Genomic DNA, 17605 nt, shown 5'->3' with positions numbered 1-17605 from the left:
AAATTTACCCCAGATCTCTTGACTGTACCCTGAAGTCCTTTCCACCATACTAAGCTGCTTCTTTTAAGAGCCTCTGTCCAGGCGAGCAGAGGCAGGAAACAAACAGCCCTAGGCATTTTCACCTTTGACCTCCTAGTTGGAAGCCTCACAGATTGTCTCTCTTCTACGTTCCCATTCCAGCATCTTAATGAATGGAACAGTGGGGCACCAGGGGACACCAGCTCTTTAAAGAGCTGCAAGCCAGAATCCAGGAAAGCAGTGCTTCTCTCCTAAAGAACAGATACATGGTGGGGAAAAGTAGGAGAGGCATGGAAGGCTGGCAGCAGTAAGAATCCCACAGGTTCAACAAATAACTGGCACCAGTCAATGTCAGCTCTTTTGATCTGGGGTTATAAGCTCTCATTTCTCTTATGACTCAATGGGAACAGGGCCACACCAAACAGCACTGGAATGCCTAGAGAGTAAAGTCTCAAGAAAAATCTTTGGCCCACAAAGGAAGAATAACACAGAAACATGTCAGGAGCCCCAAAAGGGAGACTTATGAACATTTCCCCAGACATTTAGAAGCTCCACTTCTTGCTACTTCCTTCAGTTTCAGAGGGCACTGAGAAACACTTAAATTTATGTCTCAGACTTTATTGGATTAAACTGCATAAGCCACTCTTATTTGTTCAGTCACTAAGTCATGTCCGACTCTTTGCAATCCCATGGACTACAGCACGCCAGGTTTCTCTGTCCTTCACTATCTCCCAGAGTTTGCTCAAATTCATGTCCACTGAGTTAGTGATGCCATCCAATCATCTCACCCTCTGTCGTCCCCTTCGCCTCCTGCCCTCAATCTTTCCCAGCATCAGGGTCTTTTCCAATGAGCTGGCTCTTCACACCAGGTGGCCAAAGTACTGGAGCTTCAGCTTCAGCATCAGCCCTTCCAATGAGTATTCAGGGTTGATTTCCTTTAGGATTGACTGGTTTGATCTCCTTGCAGCCCAAGGGACTCTCAAGAGTCTTCTTCAGCACCACAATTCAAAAGCATCAACTCTTATATTCAGTGGTTTTCAAATTGTACCATGTTTAGGAATCACCTGAGAAGTTTGTTAAAAATGCATATTCCTGAGCCATACAGATATTTACATTAGCAAAACTGAGTAAATCCTTGCCCAGGAAGCTGCACATTTTCAAATACTCCAGGTGATTCTGATGCACATGTTTCATGGAGCACAAAACAGGTTGTAAATCACAGCTTTAACAGAGGAACCTTCTGATAGCAGGTTATTACCTATCTGTTAGATAAATGCCAAAGGCATCTGTATGCCTGAACAAGGACTCTTTGTCCTGTTCCAGAAGCTGATGTGGCAATCCCACAAAGCCATTCATACCAATGCACTCCCACACCTCCTTGTGTTGAACTTGAGATGTTGCGTTAAGGCCAAGTAAGACTGATAGCTTTTCTTGATTGCACTTGGAAAAGCAGGAGGATGGTGAATAGTACTCCAACCTAAGAAGCTTTAAAAACATACTGATACCTGAGGCCCACTTCAGTCCAAGGAAATCCAAATCTCTAGGGGTGAGGTGTGGGCATTTTTTAGAAGCTCCTCAAGTCATATATTGTGCAGCTGAGGTTGAGAACTACCCATCTAAGGTAATATACCCTGTAGGGACCAACAGGAAGTGATTTCTGGTGTACCAAATCTGGGATTGTCATCATCTAAGTGATGCTTCAAGATATAGATCTTTCTCACATAGCATATAGTTTAACTTACTTAAGCAAGGGTTTTCACTGAAATGTGTTATTCTACAGGAGCACATCTATTCAGATTTATGCATCATGTAAAGTTTCCTTTCTTTTAAAAATATTTTTTTTTATTTATTTGACTGCACCAGGTCTTAGTTGCAGCACATGGAATCTCTGATCTTTGTTGTGGGATCTTTAGTCGTAGCATGTGAACTCTTAATTGCCACATGTGGGATCTAGTTCCCCAACCAGGGACTGAAACTCGGTGATTTCATTGGAGAGTTTAGGAGCATGGAGTCTTAGCCACTGGACCACCATGGAAGTCCCCAAGTCTCTTTTCTTTATTCTCTTAACATTTAAGCACATCCAAGCTGGCAGCCCCATTCTTCTATACCTACCCCAGAGTTCCATTTTCTGGACTGGAAATCCTCTGTGGAAATCCACAAAGAGAAAAAGCAGCAGAGTTTGTCCCTGAGGATCCATATTCTGAGACTGTTCTTCTCCCTCACCAGATTCCACCTGATAACTCACATCTGGAAGCACCGAACCTAGAGGATGAGATATTACAGAATAAGATAAGTAAAGCCCTCAAAAAGCTAAGTGAATAAACAACCTATGCTTCAAACAAAGAGGGACCTGAGATAGATCTAAATTTGAACACTCCCTTCTCCTCCTGAATCTTTCTCTACCCACATGATGGAAGCAAATAATAGTGACTCACAGGAAGAACATCAGAATAACAACTGGGTATGTAAAATGCAAACCAAACAGCATTCCTTAGAATTTACTGAGAAGCATTATACAATAAATTCATTCATTCCTCAAGTTACTTTCTAAGGTAGGTATCAGCAGTAAGAGACTAGTAAGATGTGGGTATCACTAGTAGAAGAGTAACGATCATGATAAGAGCTAACTTGTATTGAATGCTGACTACATGCCATGTACCACATGAAATTCTTTGCGTGGACTATCTCAACATTTAGATTTCACCACACTATGGTATGGGACCTAGTCTTAGGCTCTTTTACGGACAAGAAAAGAGGCACAGATAGGTTAAATACATTGCCCAACATGAGACAGTAGGTGATGGAACTGTTTTAGACTAACCCCAAAATCTGTGCTCTTAACCACAATGCTATCTGATATTTGTATTCCCATGTAATCTGATCCCTACAGTCACTTTCTAGCACCTTAATCTTTTAAAGTACAATCCATGTGGTCCAGTTCAGTTTAAACAAGAACATTAATAGACAATAATACATGTCATTCATTCATTGCCTCACTTTCAGAGGAACATGAATCACCATTCAAGTTACTAAGACCCCCTAACAAGGGTCAAAGCCAGGAAAATAAAATGGAATTTGGACTCAGGTACCAAGACAGCAGAGAAAACACTTCACCCCCACTGATGGCCTTACATAAGTGCTGCCAGAGGTCTGAGTGGCTAGTCACAGAGGCCATCATTGACATTTCTTGGCCAGTTAAACATAATGTCTTCCTCAATGCCTGGGCACCTAACCTTCACCTCCACTGTTAGCTCAGTGTCTGTGGCCTTTCTTAATATAAAAAACAAGAGCCAGCCCACAGCTGTGGTCACAGCCTTATTAAGACCAAACATTCTTTCCTAACAAAACCACTTACCTATAGGAGTCCCAAGGATACCTCCTTTCATCTCACCCTCTGGAAAAACTACCAACTCAAGAAAAAAAAGGCTCACCATGAGGCCTTCTTCCTAGATGAAGATTCTTTCTCTCAGAGATACATCCCTATACCAGGAGGCTTCAATCTTCTCAAACCAGTTACAACTCTAGAATACCTCCTCCCTGGCTACCTCCTCCCTACTGGTGAACTTCCTCAGGATCCAGTTAAATAGACTACCTTTTAAATATCAAATGATTCTGGCTAACAACAGTCAAGTTCAAGACTATAAAGCTCCTAGACATCAGCTTATGGTTGCATATTCCTATTTCTCAGTTTCATTTGTTGGCCCAACTATTAAGCATCCAATTTTCAGCATGATTCACCCAAAGCCAATGTGGTTAGGCTCTATATGAATAGCACAGTCAGTTTACCAGGTTTATTACTATATGGTTGATACTTCTGCCTTGCTTTTATGTAGTATTATATTTTTTCTAAGTAATTTTATATGGATTTTCTCATTTCATTGGGAAATGTTTCTCTTCTACAATAGGTCAAAGATGTGACTGCAACTTTAACAACCTTTTTAAAATTCCAGAGTTGATAGATTAAGGTACAACAGAAACCTTCTGAACAAATCCTTAGAAAGTAAAGGTCCAATGACTACTTCCAGGAGACCAGGAATAGAGGAGGCAGTAGAAATGAGAAGGGAACCAGCATTAATACATAATACCAAAACAGTTAGGCTCTGGTGGGGCCTTGCCTGTTGACACCTGTATGACTCACTTCACGTGGACTCTCAGACTTAGCCAGACTCCTACCTGTACCCTCAACCTAAGCCATCAGATCACTAGGTCCTATTCTTATATATATTTGCTATTTATATTTTCTTGCATTTCTCTAATATTTTACAGAGTTCTTTATTCCTATGTAAACAGAGAGAGACAGAGATTTACCTCTGTCTAAACTGAGATCCAAACTGGGCACCATACACAAGCGGCACTTCTTCCCGTCAATGAAATACGAGGTGTCTTTGAAGACAGCAGTAGTTGGCTGCTCTGAATTTGGAAACATTAGAGGCAGACCTGAAGGTCCATACAGAAATATGTATAGTGGCTAAAGAAAACTCCAAAACGTTAGTTTTTGTGATTATGTATTCATTTGCATAAAACAAATACAACATTGACCTGGTTCACACTCTCAGAAATAAACTAGCATGCCAGGCAATTACATATTAAGCCCTTTCCACATTAAGGACAGGTGTGAGTCACCAGAGATTGAACCGCTAGAATCTTCAGAAATCTACTCCACGTTTAACGAGTGTGAGCTACCAGGATAGTATTGGGACAATTTGTTCATTTACTGATCCTACTCATTAAATCATAGGTTTCAATGGTATTAATAACACAGGCTAAACACTATACTGCACTAAATTCTGTGGATACAAACATGAATATACAGATTTAATACCTACCTTCAAGTTAGATTTACAATATGGGAGATACACATAAAAATCAATAAACTGTAATACTATGTGATGCATGCTAAATTAAAAACATATACCAAAGAATATTTTCCAGTGAGCATGAGTATGTTCAGATTGAGAAGGAAATGCTTCACCTTCTCCAACCTACTCTTTAACCAGGACTAAGAAAGACAGGCCCCTAGAGTGGTTTCCTCCCCTTGACCTTCCAGTCCCACCCACACCCTCCCTATAAGCCAGGTTATATATAAGCCAGTGTTTCTCGACCTCGGCACACTGACACTCTGGGCCAGATACCTCTTTACGGTGGGGCTGTCCCGTGCACCACAGGATGCTAAAGCAGCACCCCTGGCTTCTACCCACTCCCACTAGATGCCAGTATCACCTCTGCCTCCAGTCGTAAGGATCAAAACGTCTCCAGACATTGCCAGATGTCCTCTGAGGGCAAAAGTACCCAGTTAAGAACCACTGCATAAGCTTTTTTTTGTCCCCCTGAACCAAAGCTAATAAGCCCAGAATAGATATTTTCCTTCATCTTTCTGTTTTCATCCTCTTTTTAATAAGGTAAACAGGAGGCAGTAAGTGTGAAGATTAAAATCCAGTGGGCACAGGGACATTACTGAAAGTCACAACAGAGCAAAGGGAGGCAGTGTCTATAAGTGAAGTCTCCATCACAAACTCAAGAAGGCGTTAACGCATGAACTGAGGCCAACACATTTGCTGTTTAGAGCCAGGGAGCTTTGAGGTGCTGCAAACTCAGAATAAGAGTCGTGTATCTGAAGAGTCAGGACATGTGAATGTCTTTTAATTAATTGGGTTGTTTAAACTATTTACATTTAATATGAATTTTGTTATGGTTGCATTTAAATCTATCATCTCGTTACATATTTTCTGTTTGTTGCCTGTATTTTATTTCCTTTTTCTTCTTTCCTATTTTTGGATGCTATTTTGGATTGGGTATTTTTAATAATTCCATTTTATCCCCCTTTTTGACTTACTAGTTACAACTCTCGTGGTATTAACTTAGGGATTGCTTTAGGTTTTATAGTATACAAATATACCTTATCCAGTCTGCCTTCAAGGAAAAGGAAATAAAATACAAGGAACAAACAGAAAACAGATAAGGAGGAGATGGATTTAAACTCAACCATAACAGTATTCATATTCACTTAAAGTTCACACACATATTGTGTGAGAATCCTTCAAACAATATACTAGTTTACTCCTGTGTCATATTCTAGCCATAGCATATAGTATACCATACTCACTCACCTATGGAAAAAACACTGAGGCTCTAAAACCTATGTCTCTAAAAATCTGACCACTTCCAAATTCCAGTCCAAAATTTCTATATGGCTATTTTTAAAACATGTTCTGCGGGCAACATAAATGCAACATATGTAAAGCTAAACTAATCTTCTTTACTCCTCAGATCTGCTATTTATAATTTTCATCTTGTTGCCAGTATCATTATTCTGTCAGCCATCCATGGAAATCTTTTCCAACAGCTTTACTGAGATTTAATTTACGTATCATACAAATCACCCATTTAAAGTGTACAATTAAATTGGTTTCAGTATATTCAAAAAGTTGTGCAAGCATCACCACCATCAGTTTTAGGATATTTTTTATCACCCCCAAAAGAATCCTTCCCCATCTATTTTATGGCTCCATGTATGTATATGTCCATATATCTATATATCAACCCTGTATCTTCTGCATATAGGGCTGTTGACAACAACTTCAGGTACTTCTTGCCCCTAATCTCTCCCTCACCCAACAGTGAACTGGTTACCTGGTTTTGTTGATTCCTCCCAGTGATCTCTCTCCTTTCCACGCTCACCACACCTTTAATTCATGTACTTAGTGTCTCTCACCCAGCTCACTTACTTTTGTACTTAGTGATTACTGACTTTTCTCTCCCACCCACCCTGTACAAGGCTGCTGGCGATTCCTAAAACACTCAATGGTTTCCCATTATGCACACAATAAAATTCACATTACTTAGTGTGGCACTCAAGATCCAAAATATTCAACTCCAAACTACTTTTCCAGCCTCACTGCTCCTACTTGCATCAATCACTCCTGCTCCAGTCACACTGGACCATGTGAAAACCAGGTGGCACATGGGTCATATTTTATAGTTTTCAGTTTCTTGAACAAATTTGCAAGCTTAGCTTTCATATTGGATTTTGTTTTTATAACAAATCATACCAGCTTCTACATACAGAGTTTATATGCTAGTGGCTTTCTTAGGATTGAAATATAAAAATCCATTTTCAAAGACAAGGAATTTGAAAATTTTGATGGACTCTGTCATCAAAAGGATATGGAAATGGAAGAGATCCTATTCAGCTGGTTGGAAAAGACCTTCAGGCAAGGACACAGGGCCACGGTTGGAGTCAGTGTCAGCTCTCCCAACAAGCCCATTCCCACCACATCGTCAGGGATGGACAGCATTACTGGGTGTCCCAGCACAGGATGTATTCTGCTGCAGGGTAATTCAGTTGCGTCAAATTTTGGTGTACTGTCCAAAAAAAAGCAGGTAAGACAAATTTAGCCTTTTTCCCTCTTAAGAAATTATTTTAAAGGGAATTCAAGATTCTTTTTATAACCTCTAGCATATGTATAACCATATAATCCACCACATAAATTTTGCTGGAATAAGTAAGCTGTGTCCCACTCAGTGAATCAGAGGCAATGGAAAAAGTAGACAAATTGGCATTTCAGGAATTGTAGCACGGCTCCTGCTTTTGCTGCCACTAATGGCAGTTTTATATTCTCAAAAGTTTATTTCCTCTACTAAAACTACTCTGTGGTTCTGAGCAGAAGTTTCCAAGATCATTCAGAGATCAGCATGGTGGAGGTGGGGTAGGGGTCAGCAGTCCCTGAATCACAAATGGCCTAAAACTGGCCTTGTGATTCTTAGATGTCTGCTTTTACATATGCTGCACTTTCCCCTGAAGAAGTCTGAGGTTACTATTTGGTAGGAGTGATGAGAAAAAACTGGAACATCTTCCACTCCTAGAAAGAATCTTGTGAAAAAATCTGGTATTTGCTTACTTTCTGAGAGCTCTTTTGTAAACAGAAAAGAAATATTAATAAACCTTCCCCCCTTTCTCTAAACTAATCAGGTCACCCGGGGAAATATATCCACAAACACTGGCTTAGAGGCTTAAACTCTTTCAGTAAATCTATGATAGCAAGCTGTCTACCTGCAGGGATTGTATGATGCTAGAAGATTACTAAAGAAAGATATGGAATGAGGGTTTGATTTCCTGCAAATATTAAAGAATAAACATATTCTAGTTGGAGAGGTAATTTTGAGCAAGAGTAAGAAAACAGATTGAGAAACCACAGGCAGCCTCTTCAAGCCTTAAGATCCTATGGCTACCAGTATTGATTCAGGACATATAAGTAGAGGCAGAAACTACTGAAGAAAGAATAAATTAGTTGAACTTAAACCTAAGTCAGGCTTTGTCTTGCTATAATTCATGTTCACTTTGGATTCTGCAGTAATTGGATAGCACAGGAAGACAAAGCACAGGGCTCTATTCCATTTATTTTCCACCTCCTCCATGGATTTTTTTTTTTTTTTTTGTAGTCTGAAAAAGGTGGAGGTGGGAAGAAAGATGATTTCTAAGCCTATGTAAAATGCTAATACACAAACAATAATATACAAAGAATTTCTTTGTGTTCATAGTATCTCTCTACCTAAGAGTGCAAGTAACCTTTTAAAGTCATTTCTCTCTTCTCATGCCTAAATGGAATTGGAATTAGCAGAGTTTGTTTTGATTCACTCACAGAAGAAACTAAGGCATGGAGAGAAGAAGGAACATGCATGCCCTCAGGTAAACACGAATACATTCAAGGAGCCAGGAATAATAATAGCTTTCAATACAGATAGGTTAAATTTTTTTACTCTCACTTTTCTTACAGAGAATCTGACACTTGGCACTAAGAATTGACAACTGAAACCATTTTCAATTTCTGCCCATATTCATACTCATAATAAGAGTAAAACATGGAATGGGACAAGGCTTTCCCCTTCACCTCAGGTAATGCTGACAGTTTACGAGAAGAGCAATTCCATTCGACAGGTTCAAAGTAGGTTCATTCTCTGCCCTGCAAAGTAAAGAAAAGCTAAGCCATATCTTAAAGACTCTAAGACCAATTTCTGCCTGATACAAATTTTGGCCCATTAGTACGAACTCCAGAGATGACTGGAATTTGGTAACCAATTAACCAAGGGGAAGGGGCTTCTGTGATAGCTCAGTTGGTAAAGAATCTGCCTGCAATGCAGGAGACCCCGGTTCGATTCCTGGGTCAGGAAGATCCCCTGGAGAAGGGATAGGCTACCCACTCCAGGATTCCTGGGCTTCCCTTATGGCTCAACTGGTAAAGAATCCACCCGCAATGCAAGAGACCTGGGTTCAATCCCTGGGTTGGGAAGATTCCCCTGGAGAAGGGAAAGGCTGCCCATCTCAGTATTCTGGCCTAGAGAATTCCATGGACTGCATAGTCCATGGGGTTGCAAAGAGCTGGACACTACTGAGCGACTTTCACTTCACTAACCAAGGGAATGGCGCAGTGGTAAAGAATCTGCCTGCCAAGGCAGGAGGCTCAAGAGATACAGGTTTGATCCCTGGGTCAGGAAGATCCCCTGGAATAGGAAATGGCAACCCACTCCAGTATTCTCGCCTGGGAAATTCCATGTACAAAGAAGTCTGGCTGGCTACAGTCCATGAGGTCACAAAGAGTTGGACACAACTGAGTGACTGAGCACACACAACCAAGAGAAAAATGGTTATTTTTAAGTTTACTCATTCCAGTGAAAGGGAAAGGCATGAAAGGTTTAATCTACTTACTACATTAAAAAGCTAATCTAGAATAAGAAAATGTGGGGGTCTTGGAAAATAAGTTTTAAAGTGACTTGGAGTCAAGAAATCAAACTGTGAACCCACTGGAAATAGGACAATAATGACAGAAAAAATGTACAACCATTGCATAAACTTAAGTCAGGGATTAAGGACTTACCCAAAGATCTCCATGGAGAGGATTCCATTCACCTTTACACTGAAATTAAATCTAATCTGCAAAATAAATGGGGTGTGATATTTAACATGTACCAGAACAAGGATTAAAAGCTCCCATACTCAATTCCTAAAGAAGATATTCTTCATATCACCTTTGTCCCCCACTGCAATTTCCCTAAACATAATTAATACCTGTCTGTGTTCAAATTCTGAATCTTAAATACACTGAGTTCTACCTTAGAGTTCTAATTAGTCACAGATTATGTACATCATGCAAAATGCTGGGCTGGATGAAGCACAAGCTGGAATCAAGATTGCTGGGAGAAATATCAGTAACCTCAGATATGCAGATGACACCACCCTTATGGCAGAAAGTGAGGAAGAACTAAAGAGCCTCTTGATGAAAGTGAAAGAGGAGAGTGAAAAAGTTGGCTTAAAACTCAACATTCAGAAAACTAAGATCATGGCATCTGGCCCCATTACTTTATGGCAAAGAGATGGGGAAACAACGGGAATAGTGAGAAATTTTATTTTTGGGGGCTCCAAAATCACTGCAGATGGTGACTGTAGCCATGAAATTAAAAGACACTTGCTCCTTGGAAGAAAAGCTATGACCAACCTAGACAGCATATTAAAAAACAGAGACATTACTTTGCCAACAAAGGTCCGTCTAGTCAAAGCTATTGTTTTTCCAGTTGTCATGTATGGATGTGAGAGTTGGACTATAAAAAAAGCTGAGAGCCGAAGAATTGATGCTTTTGAACTGTGGTGTTGGAGAAGACTCTGGAGAGTCCCTTGGACTGCAAGGAGATCCAACCAGTCCATCCTAAAGGAAATCAGTCCTGAATATTCACTGGAGGGACTGATGCTGAAGCTGAAACTCCAAACTTTGGCCACCTGATGCAAAGAGCTGCCTCATTTGAAAAGACCCTGATGCTGGGAAAGACTGAAAGCGGGAGAAGGGGACGATAGAGGATGAGATGGTTGGATGGCATCACTGACTCGATGGACATGAGTTTGAGTAAGCTCCAGGAGTTGGTGATGGACAGGGAAGCCTGGCGTGCTGCAGTCCATGGGGTCGCAAAGAGTCGAACATTATTGAACAATAGAACTCAACTGATGAGGAAATATTACCCTTTGTCCTCTGCTGTTCTCCTAATGGATCTCTTCTCGCTTTCTTAAAGAACTATCCATTTCTCTCTCTACTGCTTCCACTGTTTTCATATATGGAAATTCCAAGCTTTTTTCTTTGTTTTTTCTTCTCCTATCCCCATTGGACTCTTATGTTCTCCCTCCACTTTACTTCACTGTTGTAATTATTTTCTACTTTCAACCTATATTTTTTTCTTTCTACATAATATCATGGGTAATAAGGGATTCGAGAGCCCAGACTGTCTCCTTTCACATCGTGGCTCTGCAAGTTATTTAACTTCCGCACCACAGTTTCCTTGGCTGTAAAATGAGGATGATGATGACAAAATCTACTTTCACAAGGGGTACTGGGAGAGCTGAATGAGCAAATATGTGGTGAACACTTGGAATAGAGATTGGCTAACAATAAATACTGAGTGCTTAAGACAGAAAAAGTAGGAAACCTGCAAGAAAAACAGGGGAAGTTATACAGCATACTTAATTGCTGTGACTTTATGAACATTTCTAACTACAGGTAATAATAAAAATTTTAGCTCTCCTGAGTTTAAAGTCAGAATTTCCTTATTTACTCTTATAGTCACTTTAGAAAAGAAGGAGATAATCAGCAGTTTATTATCCAGGTTTAAAAGAAAAAAGAAGCACAGAGGAGGGAAACGAGGTATTCAAAGTGATACAATAAAACAGTAAGGTAGTGAAAATATGAATCTAAAACAAAGTTCTCTCTATATCCACAGGCTCTCAACGATGTCACATGGCCAATACCAAGCCTGCCTTAGAAATACAGGAACCAAACCAATTCAATATTAAAACTTTTAATCACTGTCATAAAAAGAAAGAGAACCAATCAGATCCTCCCATGACCTACAGAGTAGAGGTCTTTTAAAAACACATGACTTAAACAAGAGAATCATTATTGTGCAAAATGAACAGCTTACCTTGGGGAGCACAGAGATGATTTTGCGTAAAAAATTCTTTATAACCAGACTATCTGTCATCAAAGTCCTGGGGTTTACATCAGCCTATAACAAAAACATCCACCACATAAGCACAAACTCAAGAGCACAAATGAATTAAATTATGGTATTTCTTCTTATAAAAATAACTACACCTCAGAAAGCTTTTCAGACATCCAGGGGGAAAAAAGTAATTTAGACTGGAGCTGAGAAGAGTAACCCTAGCTTAACTCTACTATCCTAGTGAGGGTTACTCTGCATTAAGAACTTCAGTGGGGCTTTCCTGGAGGCTCAGTGGTGAAGAATCTGCCTGCCAATGCAGAAGACACGGGTTCTATCCCTGATCCGGGAATATCCCACATGCCATGGAACAAATAAGCCTGTGCACAACTACTGAGCCTGTGCTCTAGAGCCCAGGCACCCCCACTACTGAAGCTCATGTGCTTTAGAGCCTGTGCTCCTCACCAACAGAAGTCACTGCAATTAGTCCACGCGCCACAACTAGAGAGCAGCCCCTGCTTGCCGCTACTAGAGAAAAGCCCATGTCAGCAATGAAGACTCAGCACAGCCAAAAATAAATAAATAAAATTTAAAAAGCCAAAGAATCTCAATGGAGTCAAAGGAGCAGACATTAAAAAGAACCTAATTTTAAACCTTAATCTGTTCATCCAAACATTTATTTTTAAGGAAAAGCTGTAAAGCAGAAACTCAAAAGTCAGAAGGTTTGTGCTCAGAAAGTGAATGAAAGTGGGATTGAACCCAGGTCTCCCATGCATAAAAGATGGATTCTTTACCAGCTGAGCCACAAGGGAAGCCCTCCATAATTTAAAAAAAAAAAAAAAGTTCAAAGAGGTTAAACAATCTTGCCAAGGTCTTGCTCATCTGGCTATAAAGCTTTAGCTTTAACCACTTTCCTATACTACACCCCAGTGATCGAATTCGGGTCTCCCACATTGCAGGTGGATTCTTTACCAGGTGAGCCACAAGGGAAGCCCAAGAATATTGGAGAGGGTAGCCTATCCCGTCTCCAGAAGATCTTCCTGACCCAGGAATTGAACTGGGGTCTCCTGTATTGCAGGCAGGTTCTTTACCAACTGAGCTATCAGGGAAGCTCTTTACATTTAATATAATGTACCTAAAAACCATAGTTAGAAGGTGTCTCCTAGAAACTAGAGAAGTTAATGAAGAGGAAATAGAGTCAGAAATCAGTAAGTTTTTATTAGTGGCTCAGAGAATACAGAGTCATGAACTAGGTACTTATTAAAGGAGAAAAAAGGTCCCAGATTTCAAAATCTCAACACAATAAAGAAAAAACATGTAAATATCTAATAGAGAAGAATAAACTATTGTAATACTTTTTTATAAGTTCACTGAAAAAAGATCAATAACTGTACAATGAGTGGGGATGATTAGAATAACTATCATAAAAATACTTGACAATATTAGAAAAATGTATCAGGATTATTAGAAAATCTGGAAACAAATCTAGGATTATTAACATGTATAAGTAGCAGTAATTAAACACTAACTGTAGCATACATACCACAGTCATATCCTTATTTTGAAAATGTTTATTATAAAGTGTTCAAATGCAGAAAAGCAATGGTCTCTTTAAAGCATTTTCCATACTTAACACTTCAAAAATAACTTCTTGGAACAGTTTCAAACTTCTGTAACCTTAGTGATTATAGGGTGTTATCATATAAAGGGCTTAATTATATCCAGCAGTAAGGCAACCAAACAAGTGAAAGTTCCTTGAAAAGCTACCAGGAAGGTTCTACAATTAATAATGATGGGAACTATCATTTACGGAACACCTGCTACATGCCAAGCAGTTTACATACAAGCAGAAGATATTCCCAATTTTATGGGTGAGGCTAATGAAACTAAAGAAGCTAATTAAGTTGTCCAAGGTCACACATAGCTAATTAACTGGCAGAATTGGGATTCAAACCTAGATCTGAGTAACTCCAAAGCCCACCTTTCACTATACAGGCTACCTCTCCAAGAAAGCTCATTTTTTGTACATATAGCTATCTGAATCAGATATTATGTAATCTATTATTATTTCTTATGGAACCTTATGGGTAATGCTTACATATGATTACTGAATATGTATATGTATTTATTCATTGATAAAACACTTAATGTTGTTTATTATGTGCCTAGGCTTACAGAGATAAGTAAAACCAGCTCTAAATTTGAAGAGGTTACACTTAAGAAGAGAAAGAGGAAATAAATAACTTATAAGATAATGTGAAGAAGCTTTATGATTTAAACATGTAAGAGAAGCTAAAGAAATACACAGGAATGATTGGCACCTAATCCAGACTGAGAATATAAAGTGAAATAACGTCAGGTCAGCAGAGGATAGTTAACACAAAGCAAATAGCTCCTTTTAAAACCGACTCATAAATTATTGAGAGAAAGAGAGAGATGGGGGGAGGGAGGAAGAGACACTACACAGTCTTTTACAGCCAATACCCCAGGCCTAATGTACCTTCAGAAACAGTGAACTTATACGTTGCCAGGAAAAAAATATGCTGCCGTTCCTGGGCAGCAGAAATTACCACTGAATCATATGTTTCAGTCATTACCTTTAAATATAAGTCTAATCACATGATAGATTATGGGAGGTATTTTATATTTTTAAATATAAACTTATGCAGTTATGGCCTCTATATGACTTTGTAAGAGAATGTCAGTGTCTCTTTCTTTGCTTAAATAGGTAAGTACCCCAGTGATCGATAATAAGAGAAACACAGAGATAGATGTTTTTATGGCTACATGTATATCTCCAGTCATTGTATCATTTACTGTTATAACAAAAATGAATACAAAAATGGATAAATCTGTCAAGATCTAGCAAAATCAAATTGTTTTTGGAAGGACATATTACCCAGCCTAATGGACTCCAAGGTGCAGGACTGAGCATAAACACAAAACCCAGCAACCTTTCCTTTTTTTGGCCACCTGGCGCCACATGTGGGATCTCAGTTTCCAAACCAGGGATTCAATGCATGCCCCCTGCAGTGGGAGCACTGGAAGTGCAGAGTTTTAACCACTGGACCACCAGGGAAGTCCCACCAGCATCTCTCTTAAATGAAGTTTTCCCTCAGTCTTCCCTGGAATTAGCTTTCCCCACATGCCCAAAGCAGTGGATCACTTATTATCACCTTTTCACGGATGTCTCCATTCATCAGCCTTTGCTATAAACCTTGTTACCTGACCCTTCTCCCCACTTGAAGTATACATGTATGATGAAATCTTTTCACAACCTCCCCTTTTCCTCTTCTCATTCTCTTCATTCAAATATCTGTTTAAAGGCTGCACAGTATCAAAGACAATGAGATATAACAGAACAAATGCTTTCAGGAAGTCCTTGTTCCTCTGAGGTTATACTACTCTTACCTCTCCCCACCGATCACCAACTGATTAACTGGCACCAAGTTCAGTCGTCCTCTGTACTCTAAGTCCTGTCATCATCTTGGTTGACTTCCACATCCAAGCAGATGACCAGTCTAGGTGAGAACTTAGTCCCAAAATTCTCTGACCTCCCGAGCTCCAATGACCTTGACCTCTACTTATTTCCAATCACCAATTCCCACAGCCATAGACTGGAGGTGTACTGTTCTGGAAACCTTAAACTGAAACAGCCCACTCTTATGTGAGAAAATATGAACCCAGACATGCACCTTGATTAAGTCAAATTACCTGTGCTCTCAATGTACACTTTGACTTTCTTGAGAGAAACACTGCTTTTGCAATAGGGAAAAAAAGAGAAATTTTATCACTCTGATGATAATTTTTTATTATTTCATCTCTGAACTCCTTATACCCAGAAAAATGTCTATTACACTGTATTGTAATTATTTGTTTACTTATCTATCATTTCCTTGATATTTCTAGATTGCAAGTTCCTTGAGATCAAGTAATATCTTGGGACTCTTTCTAGGACAGTGAAGCTATCATCAACAAACACAGGTACCTAACGGAATGAATAAATATTGAAACAGCACTGATCAATATGAATAAGACTCTGATTCAGATTCTGTCACTTAACTATGGAATGACCTTGGGAAAGTCAGTCAAATTCTCTGAAATTCTTGTCCTAGCCACTTCATAGAGTTGTCAGGAGGCTTAAATAATACATATGTTAGGTATAAGAGTTATCACTTTTTGTTCAGACTGAGTAAAATACATGATTTCCTTTTCTAGCACTGTTTTCCTTGGTTCACTGGAATCAAGTGGCTTTTTGTTTGTTTGTTTTGTTTTTGCTACCTGACAAGAATAGTTTTATAACTATTCTTCTTCTTCTTCAGTTGCTAAGTCCTCTCCGACTCTTTGCAACCCCGTGGACTGCATCATGCCAGGCTCCTCTGTCCTCCACTATCTCCGAGAATTTGCTCAGATTCAAGAAATGCAATAAGGCAAAGTGGTTTTCTGAGGAGGCCTTACAAATAGCTGAGAAAAGAAGAGAATTGAAATGCAAAGGAGAAAGGGAAAGATATACTCATCTGAATGTAGAGTTGCAAAGAATGGCAAGGAGAGATAAAAAGCCTTCTTAAGTGAACAATGCAAAGAAATAGAGGAAAACAATAGAATGGGAAAGACTAGAGATCTCTTCAAGAAAATTACAGATACCAAGGGAACATTTCATGCAAATATGGGCACAAAAAAGGATAGAAACATCAAGGACCTAACAGAAGCAGAAGATATTAAGAAGAGGTGGCAAGAAAACACAGAAGAACGGTACAAAAAAGGTCTTAATGACCTGGATGACTACAATAGTGTGGCCATTCACCTGCAGTGTGAGGTCAAGTAGGCCTTAGGAAGCATTACTACAAACAAAGCTAGTGGAGGTGATGGAATTCCAGCTGAGCTATTTCAAATCCTAAAAGATGACACTGTTAAAGTGCTGCACTCAATATGCTAGCAAGTTTGGAAAACTAAGCAGTGACCACTGGACTGAAAAGGTCGGTTTTCATTCCACTCCCAAAGAAGGACAATGCCAAAGAATGTTCAAGTGAAAGTGAAAGTCCCTGACTCTTTGTGACCCCATGGACTATACAGTCCATGGAATTCTCCAGGCCAGAGTACTGAAGCGGTAGCCTTTACCTTCTCCAGGGAATTGTCCCAACCCAGGGATTGAACCCAGGTCGCCCGCATTGCAGGCGGATTCTTCACCAGCTGAGTCACAAGGGAAACCCAAGAATGTTTGAACTATGGTACAATTGTGCTCATTTCACATGCTAGCAAGGCAATGTTCAAAATCCTTCAAGCTAGGCTTCAACAGTACATGAACTGAGAACTTCTAGATGTACAAGCTGGATTTAGAAAAGGCAGAGGAATCAGAGATCAAATTGCCAACATCTGTTGGATCATGGAAAAAAGCAAGGGAATTCCAGAAAAACATCTACTTCTGCTCCACTGACTATGCTAAAGACGATGCTAAATCACAACAAACTGTGGGAAATTCTTAAAGAGATGAGAATACCAGACCACCTTACCTGTCTCCTGAGAAACCTGTTTTTGGGTCAAGAAGCAATAGTTCGAACCAGACATGGAACAATGGACTGGTTCAAACTGGGAAAGGAGTATGTCAAGACTG

The 17605-nt window shown here is 39.6% G+C and overlaps 1 protein-coding gene across 6 annotated transcripts in view; it reads right to left on the bottom strand.

Moving 5' to 3' along the window:
• The window catches only part of RCE1 (Ras converting CAAX endopeptidase 1), a 78410-nt gene that overhangs the window by 21634 nt on the left and 39171 nt on the right, over positions 1 to 17605 (bottom strand). For 4 of the 6 annotated variants that reach the window (XM_043451074.1, XM_043451079.1, XM_043451077.1 and 1 more), the window contains 6 exons: positions 11977 to 12060; positions 9891 to 9946; positions 8907 to 8978; positions 7185 to 7380; positions 4327 to 4477; positions 2131 to 2280 (listed from right to left, as the gene is read on the bottom strand). In XM_043451074.1, the coding sequence (XP_043307009.1) occupies positions 2131 to 2280; positions 4327 to 4477; positions 7185 to 7380; positions 8907 to 8978; positions 9891 to 9946; positions 11977 to 12060 (709 nt within the window). Of the gene's footprint in view, positions 1 to 2130; positions 2281 to 4326; positions 4478 to 5238; positions 5282 to 7184; positions 7381 to 8906; positions 8979 to 9890; positions 9947 to 11976; positions 12061 to 17605 lie in introns of those variants that run through there. The other 2 variants (XM_043451076.1, XM_043451080.1) reach the window with 2 other exon arrangements.

The sequence above is a fragment of the Cervus canadensis genome, chromosome 29, assembly GCF_019320065.1.
Source record: "Cervus canadensis isolate Bull #8, Minnesota chromosome 29, ASM1932006v1, whole genome shotgun sequence".
Lineage (NCBI taxonomy): Eukaryota > Metazoa > Chordata > Mammalia > Artiodactyla > Cervidae > Cervus > Cervus canadensis.
The sequence above is the reverse complement of the archived record's forward strand: the minus strand, read 5'-3'. Positions and strand labels throughout refer to the sequence as shown.